At 49.6% G+C, this 16102-nt stretch overlaps 7 protein-coding genes across 7 annotated transcripts; 3 read left to right on the top strand and 4 right to left on the bottom strand.

Moving 5' to 3' along the window:
• Nucleotides 1-61: 61 nt before the first annotated feature.
• On the top strand, nucleotides 62-3631 carry PSV08DRAFT_195451 (mono-functional DNA-alkylating methyl methanesulfonate N-term-domain-containing protein; the record flags this gene model as incomplete). Its single annotated transcript, XM_014228799.2, has 3 exons — nucleotides 62-156; nucleotides 208-3163; nucleotides 3222-3631. 3 exons carry the CDS (start codon nucleotides 62-64, stop codon nucleotides 3519-3521), a joined length of 3351 nt encoding a protein of 1116 aa, XP_014084274.1. The 3' UTR covers nucleotides 3522-3631.
• A 268-nt stretch (nucleotides 3632-3899) lies between these two features.
• Nucleotides 3900-4829, bottom strand: PSV08DRAFT_399077 (uncharacterized protein; the record flags this gene model as incomplete). Its single annotated transcript, XM_014228798.1, has 1 exon — nucleotides 3900-4829. Exon 1 carries the CDS (start codon nucleotides 4821-4823, stop codon nucleotides 3900-3902), a length of 924 nt encoding a protein of 307 aa, XP_014084273.1. The 5' UTR covers nucleotides 4824-4829.
• Nucleotides 4830-4998: 169 nt separating this feature from the next.
• On the bottom strand, nucleotides 4999-5935 carry PSV08DRAFT_407405 (uncharacterized protein). The gene is made up of 3 exons (XM_014228797.1): nucleotides 5770-5935; nucleotides 5619-5715; nucleotides 4999-5554 (listed from the first exon to the last, which is right to left on the bottom strand). Exons 1-3 carry the CDS (start codon nucleotides 5856-5858, stop codon nucleotides 5150-5152), a joined length of 591 nt encoding a protein of 196 aa, XP_014084272.1. The 5' UTR covers nucleotides 5859-5935; the 3' UTR covers nucleotides 4999-5149.
• A 252-nt stretch (nucleotides 5936-6187) lies between these two features.
• On the bottom strand, nucleotides 6188-6964 carry PSV08DRAFT_267987 (transcription initiation factor IIA, gamma subunit-domain-containing protein). The gene is made up of 3 exons (XM_014228796.2): nucleotides 6885-6964; nucleotides 6681-6828; nucleotides 6188-6623 (listed from the first exon to the last, which is right to left on the bottom strand). The coding sequence occupies exons 1-3, from the start codon at nucleotides 6929-6931 to the stop codon at nucleotides 6477-6479; spliced, it is 342 nt and encodes a 113-aa protein (XP_014084271.1). The 5' UTR covers nucleotides 6932-6964; the 3' UTR covers nucleotides 6188-6476.
• Nucleotides 6965-7155: 191 nt separating this feature from the next.
• Nucleotides 7156-10738, top strand: PSV08DRAFT_407407 (uncharacterized protein; the record flags this gene model as incomplete). The annotated part of the gene is made up of 11 exons (XM_066093775.1): nucleotides 7156-7213; nucleotides 7265-7299; nucleotides 7353-7444; nucleotides 7502-7817; nucleotides 7874-7962; nucleotides 8376-8625; nucleotides 8678-8718; nucleotides 8771-8808; nucleotides 8856-9080; nucleotides 9142-9997; nucleotides 10077-10738. The coding sequence occupies 11 exons, from the start codon at nucleotides 7156-7158 to the stop codon at nucleotides 10657-10659; spliced, it is 2583 nt and encodes an 860-aa protein (XP_065949825.1). The 3' UTR covers nucleotides 10660-10738.
• Nucleotides 10739-11627: 889 nt separating this feature from the next.
• On the top strand, nucleotides 11628-13217 carry PSV08DRAFT_359196 (uncharacterized protein). Its single transcript, XM_014228793.1, has 3 exons — nucleotides 11628-12083; nucleotides 12152-12561; nucleotides 12613-13217. Exons 1-3 carry the CDS (start codon nucleotides 11782-11784, stop codon nucleotides 13110-13112), a joined length of 1212 nt encoding a protein of 403 aa, XP_014084268.1. The 5' UTR covers nucleotides 11628-11781; the 3' UTR covers nucleotides 13113-13217.
• A 1297-nt stretch (nucleotides 13218-14514) lies between these two features.
• Nucleotides 14515-15464, bottom strand: PSV08DRAFT_399081 (uncharacterized protein; the record flags this gene model as incomplete). The annotated part of the gene is made up of 1 exon (XM_066093572.1): nucleotides 14515-15464. One exon carries the CDS (start codon nucleotides 15462-15464, stop codon nucleotides 14637-14639), a length of 828 nt encoding a protein of 275 aa, XP_065949826.1. The 3' UTR covers nucleotides 14515-14636.
• Between the last annotated feature and the right edge of the window lie 638 nt (nucleotides 15465-16102).

Raw genomic sequence — 16102 nt, forward strand, 5'->3', positions numbered from 1 at the left:
ACAATCTCAACTTAAAGTCTTTGAGCCACCCACAGGCTTCGGAGCATTTCTAAATATCGCCATGGCTTATATTGCCCCCATTCACCGGCCAAGCAGTGTCAGGCATGCCCTGAAGCTCAACTTCCTGGCTCCCGAGGACGACTGCCTGGTAGTCGCGTAAGTAGTATATGTTGAGAGGGCAGCAGATGGAGGCTAACATCATGGCAGAAAGTCAAATAGACTCGAATTCTATACACATGAGGCAGATGGATTGATCCTGAGACATTCAAAGGCCATCTATGGCAAAGTCACCATGCTCCAGAAGCTGCGACCAGCACTATCTCCCACCGACCACCTCTTTATTGGCACTGATCGCTTCATGTATTTTACCCTATCATGGAACGCCGAAAAGAAACAGCTTCAGACTGAAAAGTCGTTTGCGAGCGTCGCCGACAATGCGGCCAGAGAATCGCAAACGGGCGAGAGATGTCACATTGACCCTACTGGCCGCTTCATGACTATCGAGGTCTACGAGGGCATCCTCACCGTTATACCATTGGTCCAGAGAGGAAAGAAGAGAAAACAAGAGGCGGACATTGCCCATCTGGGCGATCCTCAGCCGGTTCGATTACCTGAAATGTTCGTCCGCTCATCCGCTTTCCTGCGCCCGCGATCCACAGACGATAAGCCTAAGATGGCTCTACTTTACGAAGACACGCATGCCCAAGTCAAGCTGAGATTACGAGAATTGACATATGTCGGTGACGAGGTCGACCTACAAGAGGGAGAAGCCTGCAAGAGCGAACTGGAACTTGGTTCAAGCCACCTGATCCCTCTTGAAGAACCGTCGCACGGCCTGGTAGTCATTGGAGAGACATCAATCGGATACTTTGATGACGAAAGTGGAGATTTACAAACAGAGCCGCTTGACGAAGCGACCATTTTTGTGGCTTGGGAACGCATCGACGCCCAGCGCTTCGTCCTCGCCGACGACTATGGCCGCCTCTACATGTTCATGCTGGTCTTGAACGCACAAGGAAGAGTGCAGTCATGGAAACTTGATGTTATCGGTCAGACGTCCCGTGCATCGACCCTGGTTTACCTAGACGCAGGCTACGTATTTGTGGGCTCGCACCAAGGCGACTCACAAGTCATCCGAATTGCAGAGAAATCAATGGAGATTGTCCAAACCTTTTCCAACATTGCTCCCATTCTTGATTTTACTATAATGGATATGGGCAACAGATCTGGCGAGGGTCAAACCAACGAATACTCCTCTGGCCAAGCACGAATAGTGACCGGCAGCGGTGCATATCAGGATGGTAGCCTTCGAAGCGTCAGGAGTGGCGTTGGCCTGGAGGATCTTGGTGTGTTGGGCGAAATGGAGCATATTTCTGAGCTGTTCTGCTTAAGATCGGCCCCTTCCGCTCAATATACAGACACACTATTGGTGAGCTTTGTGGGCGAATCGCGCGTCTTCCGATTTGATTCTCAGGGTGAAGTCGAGGAAGTAGACGAGTTTGTCTCGCTCGCTCTCGATGAGACAACACTAGCTGCAGCGAATATCCCACAAGGCCGCATCGTCCAAGTCACCAACGGCCGAGCTCGAATCTGTGATTTGGACGGCGGCATGATGACATCGGAATGGGTGCCAGCAGACGGCAAGACCATCACTGCCGCCTCGGTCAACGCAACCCATGTTCTTGTGTCATTGGGTGGCGTCACCATAGTCTCCCTAAGCATGGCCGACGGGCTACAAGTGGTCAAGGAGAAGACGTTTGGCGCCGAGAGCCAGGTTGCTTGCGTTACCGTGCCGTCTGGAACCAGCTCCACTTGTTTTGTTGGCTTCTGGAACAACTCACAGCTCGCCATATGCTCTCTCGATACTCTTGAGGCCGTAAAAACTGTTCAAATATCCGACGACTCTGTTCCACGCTCGTTGCTTCTCACACAAATATTCCCTGATCAGCCACCGTCCCTCTTTGTCGCTTTGGCTGATGGAAATGTTGTCACGTACACTTTTGACCCGTCAAACCACGAGCTTTCCGGAAGAAAGAGTATCGTGCTTGGAACACGCGAAGCTACCTTCCGCGCCCTACCACGGGGCGATGGTCTCTTCAACGTGTTTGCAACATGTGAACACCCTTCTCTGATTTACGCGTCAGAAGGCCGCCTTGTGTACTCTGCTGTTACGGCTGAAAAAGCGACAACAGTCTGTCCGTTCGATTCAGAAGCATATCCTAGTTCCGTTGCGATCGCCACATCTCAAGACCTCCGCATTGCGCTTGTAGACACCGAAAGAACTACCCACGTACAAACACTCAAGGTTGATGAGACGGTACGGCGGATAGCCTACTCACCGAGTCTAAAAGCCTTTGGTCTTGGCACGATAAAGCGCATACTGAAGCATGGAGAGGAGATTATGCTGAGCCACTTCAAGCTCGTCGACGAAATACAATTCAAAGAACTCGACACATATGCGCTCAACGAAGAAGAGCTGGTCGAATGCGTTATGCGTTGCGAGCTACCAGACGGCTCTGGTGGGCTAGCAGAGCGCTTTGTTGTCGGTACCGCATACGTTGATGACCAGAACACGACATCTGAACGAGGTCGTATCATTGTCTTGGAAGTCACACCCGAGCGCATACTCAAGCTTGTCACTGAGATTGCCGTAAAAGGTGGATGCAGGTGCCTGGCCATATGCCAAGGCAAGATTGTCGCTGCACTCATCAAGACAATCGTTGTGTATGACTTTGAGTACCGAGCTCCTAGCACACCCGATCTCGTCAAACTTGCATCATTCCGATGCTCAACAGCTCCAATAGACGTCACGGTGAACGGCTCCTTGATCGCGATAGCAGATCTCATGAAATCGCTCGTCATAGTTGAATACACAAAGGGCGAAACGGGTCTTCCCGATAAGCTCGTGGAAGTCGCACGACATTACCAGATTACATGGGCGACGGCCGTGGCAGAGGTAGACACAAACACGTATCTTGAAAGCGATGCAGAAGGTAACCTAGTGGTCTTGTACCGCGATCCAAACGGCGTCACCGACGACGATAAAAGACGACTGAACATCAGCTCCGAGATGTTACTCGGCGAGATGGTGAACAGGATACGCAGGGTAGATGTTTTGACCGCGGCGGATGCAGTCATCGTACCAAAAGCTTTTGTTGGAACTGTAAGTCTGACTTGCCTCTTATTGCTAAATAGATTCGCTGACCACTTCCAACCCGTAGGTCGAAGGCTCAATTTACCTCTTTGGCCTCATATCACCGGACTACCAGAATCTTCTCATGACGTTGCAGTCCAACCTTGGGTCTCTCGTCGCCGCACCCGGTGACATGCAATTTGCGAAGTTCCGCGCGTTCAAGAACTCAGTGCGTGAAGAAGAAGAGCCCATGCGATTTGTGGACGGAGAGCTGGTTGAGCGGTTTTTGGATGTGAGTGAGGAGGTGCAGCACAAGGCGATTGATGGTTTGGGAGTGGAACTGGAAGAAGTAAAGGGATTAATTGAGGCATTGCGACGCCTACATTAGGTGTGGATGGGAGCGAGACATAAGGTGCTATAGTAACAGCTAGTAAGTGTGAATGTATAGCTAGTAGGCGCGAATAAAGCAAAAAGAAAAATGCATGAGATAATCTGATAGTGAAAGTCTCCATTCCACCCTTTCTGTGACGTAACAATTCGTGTAAAGTGGTGGTCGAAAGAAGAATAAGAACCAAAAGTGGAAATGAAACCTGTTTTTGTTTTTTGAAGATACACCGCCAGCCCGAAGAATGAGACCCGCGCTAACTCCAGCTTTAGCTGCATATTACAATCGGCCCTGGAAGGGGTAAGAGTGGTAGTAATGAGGTGAATGTTGAGGGGCGAGATGAAGACTACCACGTTCGCCAGTAAACCGTGAGATAGCTGTCTAGGTTTGTTCTTCTCCAAATTTCCAATCCCTTTTGTTGGACGTATCACCGTCACGAGTGCCATCACCATTGGCCTCGCTGCCATTACTCTCACCCCCGTTTGCCTCAACTCCATTGGCATCATTTCCACCAGCGCCATCTCCATTCATCTTGTCGCTGCCAAGCTCGTCACCATTGGCCTCATCCTTCTTCTTACCCTTGCTCTTTCCATGCTTCTTCCTCTTGTTCCTCTTGCTCTTTTTTCCACTGTCCTTCTTTGGTTGTTGCTGACAGACGCCACCATGTCCATTGGTGGCATTGCGTTGGTCATGAAAGCTGTTGGAGATACCCTCGACTTGGTGCATCTGACCGGAGAAGGCGGGGAAGAGGCTGTGGTTTGAGTAGCTGGTGGGATACGAGTTCGACGAGGGGAAATTGTTGTTGTAGTGGCTGTTTGTGTAGTTGCAGTTGTTGTGGAAGTGGAAGTAGTGGTAGCCATTGGAGGAGAGAGTAATGTTTTGAACATTGTGAAAAGGGGTAGTGATGTTGGCATTAGTGAAGGGGGTGTAAAGGTTGTTATGGGGAGTGGTGAACCCAGTTTGGTAGGGACTGTTGTAGCCGTTTCTGTGGACGTTGCTGCTATAGCCGTTTCCGTTACCATTGCCGTGGTTGCTGCTGCTGCTACTATTGTAACCATCATGGGCTTGCGATGGTAGTGGCTGTGATGGCAGTGGTTGAGATGATTGTTGTAGAGATGGTGGTGGTGGTGGTGGCAGTATTTGCGGTGGGTAGGTATAGTACGAGGTACCTTGATGTATGTACGGGACCTGAAGCGCCTGAAAGCCCCATTGATGTTGATTAGAGGCCTGTTGAGAGAGACTAGAGCTTGAGGAGAACGCGGGAGCATCAGGGTCGAGCACATTGGATGGGTTATTGTGCGCCATTTTTCTGCTTTTAAGGCTGGCGGGTTGGCCACGTACGCTAGTCTCGTAGAAAGACCCAAGTGCAGGAGTGGTCTGTAGGGGGTTGGTCGCTGTATCCTAGTCTTGCAGAAAGGCAGTGTGGAACTGTAGTGTAGAAGGCACGTAGCTACCAGAGCGGTCTGTTCTTACTTTAAGGAAGGGATTGCAAGCTTATAAGTGAATGATCGAGCTGGTGGACTGCAGCTTCTTATGGATTGTGGAAGGAGCCGTACCGTTGAAATCATCAAGCTCCAATAAAAAGGCTCCGAATGATGCTTATGTATTGGGATGGTGATTTGCCTACCTATCTATTTTAACACACCATCTTCATCGCTACTCTCTTCTTCTTCATTACTGACACTGTTCAGTTCTACATGGTCCTGGTCTTCATCATCGTCTCTGAATCCCTCGGTATTTGCATCGCCATTGCCATCGAGAAGCGGAGCTTCACCCGTTGTAGCCATGACACCTTGCTTTTCCGTCTCTTCTCTCATTCCAATAATCACGCTCCCAGCTACGAGCATTGCTGCGCCGAGCCACCACAACGCGGGGAGGCTCTCGCTGAAGATGATGAAACTAAGGATAGCGGTGATGATGAAATTTGCAGACGTGTTGATAATGCTAACCCGTACGGTCGAGGAGGCGAGGGTAAGAGCACGTGTGAAGAGACCCCACATTATGGCGTTGAAGAGGAGGTTCATGCCGAAGAAGAGCTGCTCGTGGCGTTAGACAGTTGAGATGGATTCATCTGAGACGTAGACGCAGGTAGAGACGGACCCCTCGAATCGCATACTCGACGACTTTATTGGAAGCACCGAGGCCGAAAGCTACGGCTATAGAACTCGACCATGAAGCTGTGAGTGTTGTTGTTGTACTGCAGCGTGGTTAGTATGCAATGTAGATAACGGTGACGCGGAGGGTGTTGTACAGCTTTGCAAACACGCCGTTGAAGGCTGCGCATGCACCACTGGAGATGGCAAGTGCCAGCCATGCTGACCTTGTTTTCGGAGCAGACATGGCTACCCCTTTGTTTTGCTATTGTGGGAGTGGGGATGAGGCTCAAAGCAACGTTGAGGTTGACAGCAGGGTTGATTGGTATCAAGATAGGGTTGGCGATCTGCAAGGTACGGATGCGCTACGTACCGACCCTAGTTGGAAGACATGGGGTAGCTGCGCGCAGCTGTTAGCTTCACATGATTCTGGCCATGAAGCTTGTGCACACACACACACACACAAAGGGGCGCGCATCTGTAATGCGGAGAGAATGAATGAGCACAGGCTATCTCATAGCAAAGTCACACTGGGTCATGATGCATCCAAGACAGGAAAGTGAGGGACGGTATATGATATGCGCATGCTTCACGCTTATTCCATTCTGAGTGCGTCAGTCCAGACGCCAATTGCAAATGCCAAACTCCAAACTCCCATTATGCCAGAGGTATCGTGGTTTTTCCCTGTCCAAAATCATAACTCCGATTAAAAATGTGCCAGAGGGTCAACCCTATGAGCAGACACTTGGAGTTTGGGTGACGCCGCATTCCCCGGGTCCTGTGCATTTTCGACTACAGCCATTTTTGTAGCTCTCTGATATATCTCTGAGTATCCTTGACTCTATCAATGTGCGGACAGGGCTCTTTATGCTTCACCAGGACGTTTCGCATTGCAGCTGACGATCTTGACGCGGTCGGCGTGGATCTGATGGGTGTTATCCAGCTTGAAGTTAATATCCTTGATAATGAAGGTCCAGACGTCGTCGCAGAAGCGGTATGTGTCAAGATGTCCCTAAGGCGACCCAAGTCAGTATAACGAGGCTCGACTCTGTGTCCAGGCGCAACCGACCTTGAATGTCAACCGTGCCTTGACCTTCTCGGAAAGCACATCGGCCACGGCCCGGTCAAAGTTGGCGAGAATCTTCATGGCGAGCTGGGGCTCTATTCGGCGCTCAGTAATGAGGTGATCCAGCGTGTCTGTGAGAGAGCCGCCCAGGCTGCAGCGTGTTAGCTAATGGGGCCGACATGGCGTCTCTGCGGTCGCAAGTCGTACCTGCTTCGGCGGTAGAGCTCATAGTACTTTGTGTTGTCGGTGGCCATGGTGCTGGTGTTTGCGACGAACTGGTGTGTTCTGGGGATGGTGACGTTTGGGTGCGAGGAGGGTTGGGGAGCGCGGAGCGGAGGTTACTAAGCCAGTGGAGCTAGCGCGCCGCGGCTTGTTCCGCCTGCATCATCGCCAGCTTCAGAGCCCGTCCATCACGACGAAGCTCCAAGCAGCCCCCTCCAGCATCCATCTCCGCCTCTACGACCACTTTACATCCAACATGTCTCTCACGTACGGAACGGGCGGCGCCACGGCCGCCCTTGGTGTGGTTGCCTTGTGTACGTACAGCGCGCAGGGGCGACGGCAACGGCATAGCTAACTACAACCAGACATGCTCTTCCACGGCGAAGGAGAGGCTTTCAATGTGAGAACGCGCTGCGCTACTGTTATATACATGCATGGCTAATTGCGCACCAGGTCGGAGCTTTCCTCGAAACCGTATCACCGTACACCTGGGCTAGTCTTGGAATCGCGCTGTGCATCGGCCTCTCCGTAGTAGGATCCGCATGGTACGTCTCCGCGCAGCAAACACATTCACATACAATTCGCATCTGACAGTCGCAAAGGGGAATCTGGACAACTGGCGTGTCCATCGTCGGCGGAGGTGTCAAGGCACCCCGGATACGAACCAAGAACTTGATCTCTATCATCTTCTGTGAAGTCGTTGCCATCTACGGCGTCATCATGGCCATCATCTTCTCCTCCAAGATGACCCAGCTTACCGACCCCGAGCTGCTCTACTCTGGATCAAACTACTTCACCGGATACGCTCTCTTCTGGGCTGGTCTTACCGTCGGCATGTGCAACCTGATCTGCGGTGTCTGCGTTGGCATCAACGGAAGCAGCGCTGCTCTGGCTGACGCCGCCGACCCTGCACTGCAAGTCACCCACATCCGCAGACTCCGTTTGCTCGCTAACTTTCCATTAGGTTCGTCAAGATTCTCACTATCGAAATCTTTGCCGCCATTCTCGGACTGTTTGGGCTTATCATTGGATTGTTGATGCAAAGCAACGCAAAGGACTTTGAGTGAGCTTATAGGGACTTTATTGGTTTACGCCAGATTTCAGAAAAACCCACCAGGTCGATCTTTGATCATGCTTGAAGGCAACCAGCAAACAAGTGCTCCAGGTATCAGCACAGGAAGCTGGCTTGGACGTTACAGAAAGTTACTGTTGTAGAAGTTTGTACGATGTACATGGGGAGGGCGCTTGTATAATGCATGTGTACTATGAGCAATCACCGGCATTAAATACCAGTTTTTTTAAGAGAATTTGTCCAAATACTCCTGCCAACGTGAAGCTGACGTCTGAGTAATCATTCGACATACGGTTGATGGTCCGTGCATTGGGTTAACGAACGTGGGATGTCACACCAGCTCCACCTCATTTAGACTCGACATTACCACCTTATAAAATGGCTACTACGAATTCCAAGTTGAGAGCAGCGATTTTGGTCGTCTCCGAGACGGCCTCGCAAGACCCTACAACCGATAAATGCATACCGACTTTGAAACAAGTCTTCGGCGATCTCGGGAACAACCAATGGGACGTTAGCGAGACGGAAATCATACCTGACAATGCTCTTACAATCCAGAAGGCTATCAAGACTTGGACTGATGGACCAGAGCCTGTAAACTTGGTTGTTACAAGTGGGGGAACTGGGTTTGCCACTAAAGATGTCACACCGGAGGTTTGTGCATCTTTGTGAATCATCCCAAAGTCGAAGAACTGATCAGTCAAAGGCAGTTACACCATTGATTGACAGACATGCTCCAGGTCTTATGTGGGTAAACTTTTTTGAGGAGAGTTTGGCTGTTTACTAACGCCTTTTTTAGCCATGGCATGCTTACGACCTCGTACGCAGTCACACCTTGTCTGTAATGTCATATTCTGGTCAAGATTTATGCTAATGATTTACAGTTGCCCTGATGGCACGGCCTGTTGCTGGAGTTCGAAAACAAACTTTGATTCTGACCTTGCCTGGATCGCCAAAAGGTGCCAAAGAGAATCTAGAAGCGGTGCTCAAGTTGCTACCACATGCATGCCTTCAAGCAGCTGGTGCAGAGTCACGACCGCTCCACGCTGGTGGTGTGAAGAAACTTGAGAAAGATGCAGGCGTCTCATCAGGGAGCGCTCCTACTGCTGGTATGTCAAATATTGTTCGTGTCTTTCAAAAAGTTGTGCTGGTAATAATGGATCATTATAGGAACCGGAGGTGGATGTGGACATCATCATCACGGACATGGCGGTCATGTAGGGCCAAAGGCTCATACAAAGCCAGAAGAGCGTCCGCAGTCAAATGATCCTTCATCAGGACCAACAAAGAGATACCGGTCCTCGCCATATCCCATGCTGGCTGTCGACGAGGCCCTGAAACTTATTGCAGAGAAGACACCAGCTCCTATCGTAGAGAAAGTCCCTGTAAACATGAAGATAGGCGGCTCCGTTCTTGCCGAGGACATCAAGGCGACTGAATCTGTTCCGGCTTTCCGAGCCAGTATTGTCGATGGCTACGCTGTCAAAATTCCGTCTTCAGGCAAGTTCGAGAAGGGCGTGTACCCAGTCTCGATCATCTCACATGCCCAGCCTGGCGAGGTGCAAGAACTCAAAGAGGGAGAGATTGCGAGAATCACTACAGGCGCGCCACTTCCGCCTGGTGCTGATGCTGTCATTATGGTGGAAGATACCGCACTCAAGACGTTGACGGATGACGGCCAAGAGGAAAAGGAAATTGAAATTCTCACAGATGAGATTAAAGCTGGTGAGAACGTACGCGAGGTGGGTAGCGATGTGAAAGAAGGTGAGACCATTATGAAAAAGGGAGAGGGCGTCACAGTTGTAGGTGGGGAATTTGGACTCCTTGCCTCTGTTGGTACACGGGAAGTATCAGTGTACAGAAGGCCAGTTGTTGGTGTTTTAAGCACGGGAGACGAAATCATCCCACACGACAGGGAAGGCCCACTCCGACTAGGAGAAGTCCGTGATACGAACCGCCCTACACTGATTACTGCCGCCCGTAGCCACAGATTTGAGGTCATCGATCTTGGCATTGTCTCTGACAAGTACGTTTCTCACGAATTTTCATTAACCTCCAACGTTCAATCTCTGCTTCAATAAAGCTAACAGGGGTTTCTTTATTAGACCAGGTACACTGGAGCAGACCCTTCGTGATGCGATGCGCAAATGCGATGTAATCATTACCTCAGGCGGCGTCTCCATGGGCGAACTCGACCTACTCAAACCCACCATTGAGCGCACTCTCGGCGGTACTATTCATTTTGGTCGCGTAAACATGAAACCCGGTAAACCAACCACCTTTGCGACAGTCCCTGTAAAAGATAACGCCGGCAACACCGTCAACAAAACCATCTTTTCTTTGCCTGGTAACCCTGCTTCAGCAGTCGTCTGTTTCCATCTTTTCGTACTGCCAGCGCTGCACCAACAAGCGGGCATCAAGCCTGCGGGACTACCGCGCATCAAAGTAGTGCTGGAAGAGGATGTCAAAATGGATAGAGGAAGGCCTGAGTATCATCGTGCGCTAGTGGTGACCAAGGAAGATGGGCTTTTGTATGCGAGTTCCACGGGAGGCCAGAGGAGCAGTCGTATTGGCAGTTTCAAGGGCGCAAACGCTTTGTTGTGTATGCCAAAGGGGGAAGGGAGCCTGGCCAAGGGAGAGAGAGTGGATGCGCTGCTCATGGGTAAGTTGGGGGAGGTGGAGCGTTGAAGGCACAACGTGCATGCGTGTGTGGTGTGATGTCGTATTGCTTAGCGTAGAAGTCAATCCATCGTTCATTTCCTGAAGAGGCATTGTGGTGAAAATGAGGGAGGTTCCTTCCTCTCGGTCGACCGATGAAGTCGGAAATAAGATCGCCCAGCACAAAAAGTCTACAGTAAAGCCCGCTTGAAGCCTTAACTGCTGGTACGGTGCTACCAGTGATATTTCACCTAATTTGCACTTAATTGTAGTCTTACTATACGTATCCCTTTACATTCTGTTCAACATAACACTGTGGTGGTGCTGATAATTCGTAGTAAAGGTAGCTCTGGGTTTTCCGATTTCACCGATCGACTGAGAGCATTCCAAGAACGGTCAAGATAGTGAGTACAATAGCTTGGCCAACACACTAATAAAACAAGTTAGTTATCATACACCTAGAATAAATTTATATTTTATGGTGGCATGAATTGGTGACATGCTGTTCTGTGCCTATAGCTATGCCCGTAACTACATTCGGGTATTTGGTCTAGATCTTGAGTGCTTACATGTGTAGAAACTATGAAGCTCTGCCTCTCTCCGGACGAGAAACCCGAGCCAAGAATGACATTCTGGGGGAACTCCGGGTCTGTGTATCCTTTCATCTCGGCGGCCAAGTCGGCATGCCAAGGCTTCCGCATGAGAGTACAATCGTTCACGCCACTACTACGTACGTCGCTGTTTCACTACCATAACGAGTTACCAGGAGTGTAGTCTCGAGATACGAAATTCGGCCCAAACGGCCTTGGAAACTAGGCTTTGAAGTCTATGCGATACAAAAATAGTGGCTTTCATGTTCCCAATTCGTATACCTGTTACAACGCTTTCGGTCCTTCTTGGGGAGCATAGCTGTTCCGCAGTTTCAGGTAGTATCGCCACTCTTGGCATGGACAACATGCATCATCAGCTAATAGCAATGAGTTTTTACATAATTCTGAAGTCAAGTGATCAAATACTGTATATATACTCTTGGGGATGCTCAGAAGAAATAGCACCACGCCATTGAGCACCATCCACTCATTCAGATAACCAACTACATTCGTTTACAACTCTTCTGTATCATTTTATGCTTCGGCTGGTTTTACTTAAATCATGCATCTAAAGGGTACCATTGTGTTGTACCTCTCCAGCGTAGCCTTGGCCTCTCCAGTGGCCTTACCGCAAGGCACAGGAACTGGCGCAGATTCATGTCGTGTTGATGCATTGGAGCCCAAGACATGGACCGACTTGAAAATCGACGATTTTCTGGCGAATGCTGCGAAGAACTACACCAGGACAACGAGCAATAACGTTCAATCTCTAGCCGCTTCCTTCGGTGCTCCTAACTTCTTCTGTGGTCTGGACAAATTCTGCAATGCTGGCCAACCATGCTTGCCCATTCAACCGCCTGCTTGGTATGTTTTTTCATTGGGGATAAATATGAAGGATCATGTAGCATACGGTACTAACTAGTGCTCTGCAGGTATGCTGCGCTGGCTATTCAGAACTACAACAATTGGATGAACAGCCTCAATACCGCTGTTGGCTTCGCCTCTTCAATCATCTCTTTGAGATTGGGATCGATTGTCCAAGATGTATATCCGGATCCCAAAGATGACATCACGCCCTTGAAGAACATTGGATTCATGGTCAGCAGTGTCCTAAGCGTAATTCCGTTCACCGGTGCTCTGACCACAGTTTCAAGCGGTGTTAACACTGGCCTGGGAACTGCCCTGAGGCGTGCTGTACCACCTACTCCACCAGATAGGTTTCTTGCATGGAGCAATCTTGGACAAACAATGAGCGATGTCCTGAGCGATTTCCAGCGCAGCATTTCGGATTCCTTGGACAAATCGCTCAATGCAGTGGTTGACGATCCAACGGATGGAATCAGTAAGTTTTCGGGTATCAATTCGTATGAAATACAGTTACTCACATGTATAGACGAACTTATTAAAGGAGGTGCATTCCTAGGTGTAAGCGAAAACTTCACACAAAGCGATCTCCAAGACCTCGTTAGTGAATCAATTACCCGCAACGCAATCGGCCTCGCCTTGCAAGCGCAGAAGATTTTCGTTTTCCGCAACGGCAAGGTTGAAAACTGCCGAGAAGCAGAAGCGAACTGGCTGTGCACAGATAACGGAGATGGTACTTCTACTGTCCGCATCTTGACACAATTGGATAGACAAGAAAATGCAGTAAGCTTGGGTGATCTCTGCGACACTTTGATATCAAAATACGGATTCACCAAGGAGGAAATAATGAAGGGCCCAACTGACTGCTTCGATGCGAATAACAAGCAGCAGTTGACCAACCCATTTGAGAATGGCTTACCGGCCGACCCGAAAGCTCCTTGCGTTTTCAACGTACTTACATGCAATGTTGACTCATCTACTGGGGGATCCATCAGCGACAAATGCCGTGCTCAAGGATTGGATATTTAGGGATCCAGGTAGCAATTGGTATGAGGTTACTGCTGGGTTGGGATCTATTCCTAGAAGGAAACTACTTTTTGTGTGTAACGATAACGAATGGAACATTGTCTATACAACCTGTGCATCTTGCCACCCCTGCCTTTGTTTGAATGTGCGCCAATAACTTCTCAAGTACGCTGGATGATAATCATTTACGCCCGCTAATAGCTTCTCAAAAGGGATCTTCTCTCCCCTTTGATCGCAGTTTTGGTTTGTTATCACACACACACACACCACGGAGCTCCCGGACTGAGTGCAAATAGCACCGTGTCCACAGCGGGCCAACTCGATGTTACGTACGAAACCAACACTAGTAACGAAAGGAAGTTCCCATTGGCTTTAGCGCTTTTTTGTGATCTCGGTCTTACATCTTGCTCACGAGGTACATATTACATGCACAGACGAAAAAAGCTAACTTTGCAGGCGTTTTGCGCACGCTGTAGAGCTAATAATTTAATATAGACAACAAGAGAAGCTAGAGGCAGGCTGTACGAGTTGTTTTATACTAGTTTCGAGTTGTGCAGCGCCGTAGTTGGTGAGATGAGTTTAGTCTGTTAGTAATAGGGTGATGATTGCGAGTGCTTGGCATGTAAGCAGACTACTCGATGTATGTATATAGGATGCTGCAAGGTCAGAGGGGCCTACAACTGCCCTTTGCTTACAGGAATGTGCGGAAGATCTCGGATGCTGAGCTAGCTTCTTTTTTTTAACGATGATTACGATTAATTTACTGTCTGCTCACCTTGTCCCTACAGTGACAGCGTTATTACCAATCATAGTCGTATTCTGAAATGACAAGGTTGTTTGATGTGATTGATGAATACTTTGATTTTTCGTTTGTTGGTTTCGAATTACATTTCTGCAATGTGTAGCTTGGAGAAGTTGCTGCGAAGCAGTCTTGAATCTACAAAAAAGGGCAAAACGACATGAGATACATCAAGGAAACATAAGGGTTGAGAACTGTGTTTGTTTCAACAGACCGAGAAAGGAAACAAAAAGGGGGGGATATCGAACAAAGTCTCGCTGACGAAGCGAATCGTGGTATCTAGAAGAAAACAGAAGGGAGATAAACGAATGCGAAAAAAAACATAGGGGAGGGGGGAAGGGAATAGTCGGGAGATTACTAGTACCCCCGAGCCGATGCCGGACCGAAACCAAATACCACCACAAACACAACCCACATACTGTCTGCCTGGTCCTTTGCTTTCGTCCACGCGATGTCATACCCAAGCCATCCAATCCAGGAAAAACACCGACGCTAATATGAGAAAAGAACAAAAAATGACAATCGGTAAAGAGAGTTGAAAAAAAGCGCTAAAAGCCAAAGAGGGTTTTTTTTTGTAATAACAACAATTAGTAGAGAAGTGAAAGTTGTAGATGAAAACAACAACAAAGGAAAAAAAGTCGAGTTGTACATGTTTGATATTAGTAACAAGCAGCATCCATCGCTGGGGCTATCGTTGTTGTCGTTCAAAATCTAGTCTGCTGCATTGACTAGGACTTTGATACGACTTGTTCGAGAGAGAGACTGGGTCTCGCTGAGCCGACGGTCTCCTCGAGGGCCTTGCGGTAGGCGTTGGTCTTTGACATTTGCGTCTCGTAGTGTTCTTTGAGGCGGCGTTGGCGACGCTCGCGCTTGTACATCCATCGCACGGCAATGATAAGGCCGAGTATGATGCCGCCAAGTAGGCCTCCGAGGATGGCGCCGACAATGGCTGTGTGGGTCTTTTCTTCCTGGCAGTTGGAGGTGATTGGTAGTGTAGGCCTAGGGCTGGAAGATGCGGGTTCTTGGTCGGGGCTGTCGGCTGCTGGTGTTGAGGCTGGGGCTGGTATCTGGAGGGTGGCGCTGAGAGGTGATGTGACTCGGGGTGCTGTGGGGTTGTTGCAGCAACTTTTGGTAGAGTTGGCTGCACGGCAGCAGTATTCACCAGAGTCGCAGGTTTCGAGTTGCCATGCGGCGGTTGTGGATGCGCTGTTTGAGTTGCTGGAACCTGTCAACTTGTCAGAATCGCTCGTATTGTTAAATGTTTTTTGTAAAGACATACCACCAGAGCATTGCTGTGGGCATGCTACATCCTTTCCAGTGGAATCTGTGCAGCCTCTTGAAAAGATGACGCCAATCGAGGCTCCTTGAGTTCCCATGCACAGTCCATTGCTCAGACAAATGTCGCCGCTCGCGCAGCAACCACTATTCTTTGCGCTGGGGTTGCATGGTGTGTATGATTTATCGAGCAGCGATCCGTCGACGCCATAGCATTGTTGGCTTTTTACAACGGCCGCCAAAGTCACAAGGACCGTTAGAAGAGATCGGCACCCAACCATATTAGACAAAAGACTAAACGAAAAAAAAGAAAGCAAAGGAGAGACTATGAAAGCAAAGAGACCAGTGGGAAAGAAGGTCACGGCTAGCAGCCAAAAAGTAAAAGAGTGAACCGGTGATGTTGAGAGACTACGGAGATATAGACAGTTAGGTGTTTAACCACTGCATATACATATGGTTGTGGGACGGGCAGGATTGCAGGGCCATATTTAGTCTGTGATCCTTACTCTGCAGTATTATGCGACGGAGCCCTGTCAAGTCTACCTGCGTGCGCAGGCTGAGCTGACCAAAATAGCAGGGTAGACCCAGTCGCGCCATGAAACAAGGTGGGCAAAACCTCTTCGCAGTGGTTCCGCAAGCGTAAGTAAGTACGACTCGGCTGGGGTAACGCAGCGAACCGGCCGCCCGCGTCCAGGCGTACCGCCTCGAGTCCAGAAGACTTTAGCAGCCAAAGGAGCGAAAAAACAAAGGCGACGGGTCGTCTGGGCGCCACTGTGTGGCTCATCTTACGCTGCAGAGCACGAGCGCAAGTTTCCCCCCCCCCCCCCCCCCCCCATGTTTTGACTTGCTTTGACGTGTACCACCAGGTAGGGCGTTTGAAATCGCCTTTTTTTGCTTGGCCCCGGCCACAAAGAGAAGG

Source organism: Bipolaris maydis, assembly GCF_028858645.1.
Source record: "Bipolaris maydis strain C4 unplaced genomic scaffold PSV08scaffold_2, whole genome shotgun sequence".
Lineage (NCBI taxonomy): Eukaryota > Fungi > Ascomycota > Dothideomycetes > Pleosporales > Pleosporaceae > Bipolaris > Bipolaris maydis.

Bases quoted from the DNA above. Each gene is read 5' to 3' on its own strand.
- PSV08DRAFT_267987 (XM_014228796.2), bottom strand. From the start codon at position 6,931: ATGGCCACCGACAACACAAAGTACTATGAGCTCTACCGCCGAAGCAG. The intron at 6,829-6,884 runs GTACGACTTGCG...AACACGCTGCAG, and splicing joins GAGCTCTACCGCCGAAGCAG to CCTGGGCGGCTCTCTCACAG. The intron at 6,624-6,680 runs GTCGGTTGCGCC...GGGTCGCCTTAG, and splicing joins AGGCACGGTTGACATTCAAG to GGACATCTTGACACATACCG.
- PSV08DRAFT_407405 (XM_014228797.1), bottom strand. From the start codon at position 5,858: ATGTCTGCTCCGAAAACAAGGTCAGCATGGCTGGCACTTGCCATCTCC. The intron at 5,716-5,769 runs GTACAACACCCT...ACCACGCTGCAG, and splicing joins AACGGCGTGTTTGCAAAGCT to TACAACAACAACACTCACAG. The intron at 5,555-5,618 runs GTCCGTCTCTAC...CGCCACGAGCAG, and splicing joins TCGAGTATGCGATTCGAGGG to CTCTTCTTCGGCATGAACCT.
- PSV08DRAFT_359196 (XM_014228793.1), top strand. From the start codon at position 11,782: ATGCATCTAAAGGGTACCATTGTGTTGTACCTCTCCAGCGTAGCCTTG. The intron at 12,084-12,151 runs GTATGTTTTTTC...AGTGCTCTGCAG, and splicing joins CCCATTCAACCGCCTGCTTG to GTATGCTGCGCTGGCTATTC. The intron at 12,562-12,612 runs GTAAGTTTTCGG...TCACATGTATAG, and splicing joins CGATCCAACGGATGGAATCA to ACGAACTTATTAAAGGAGGT.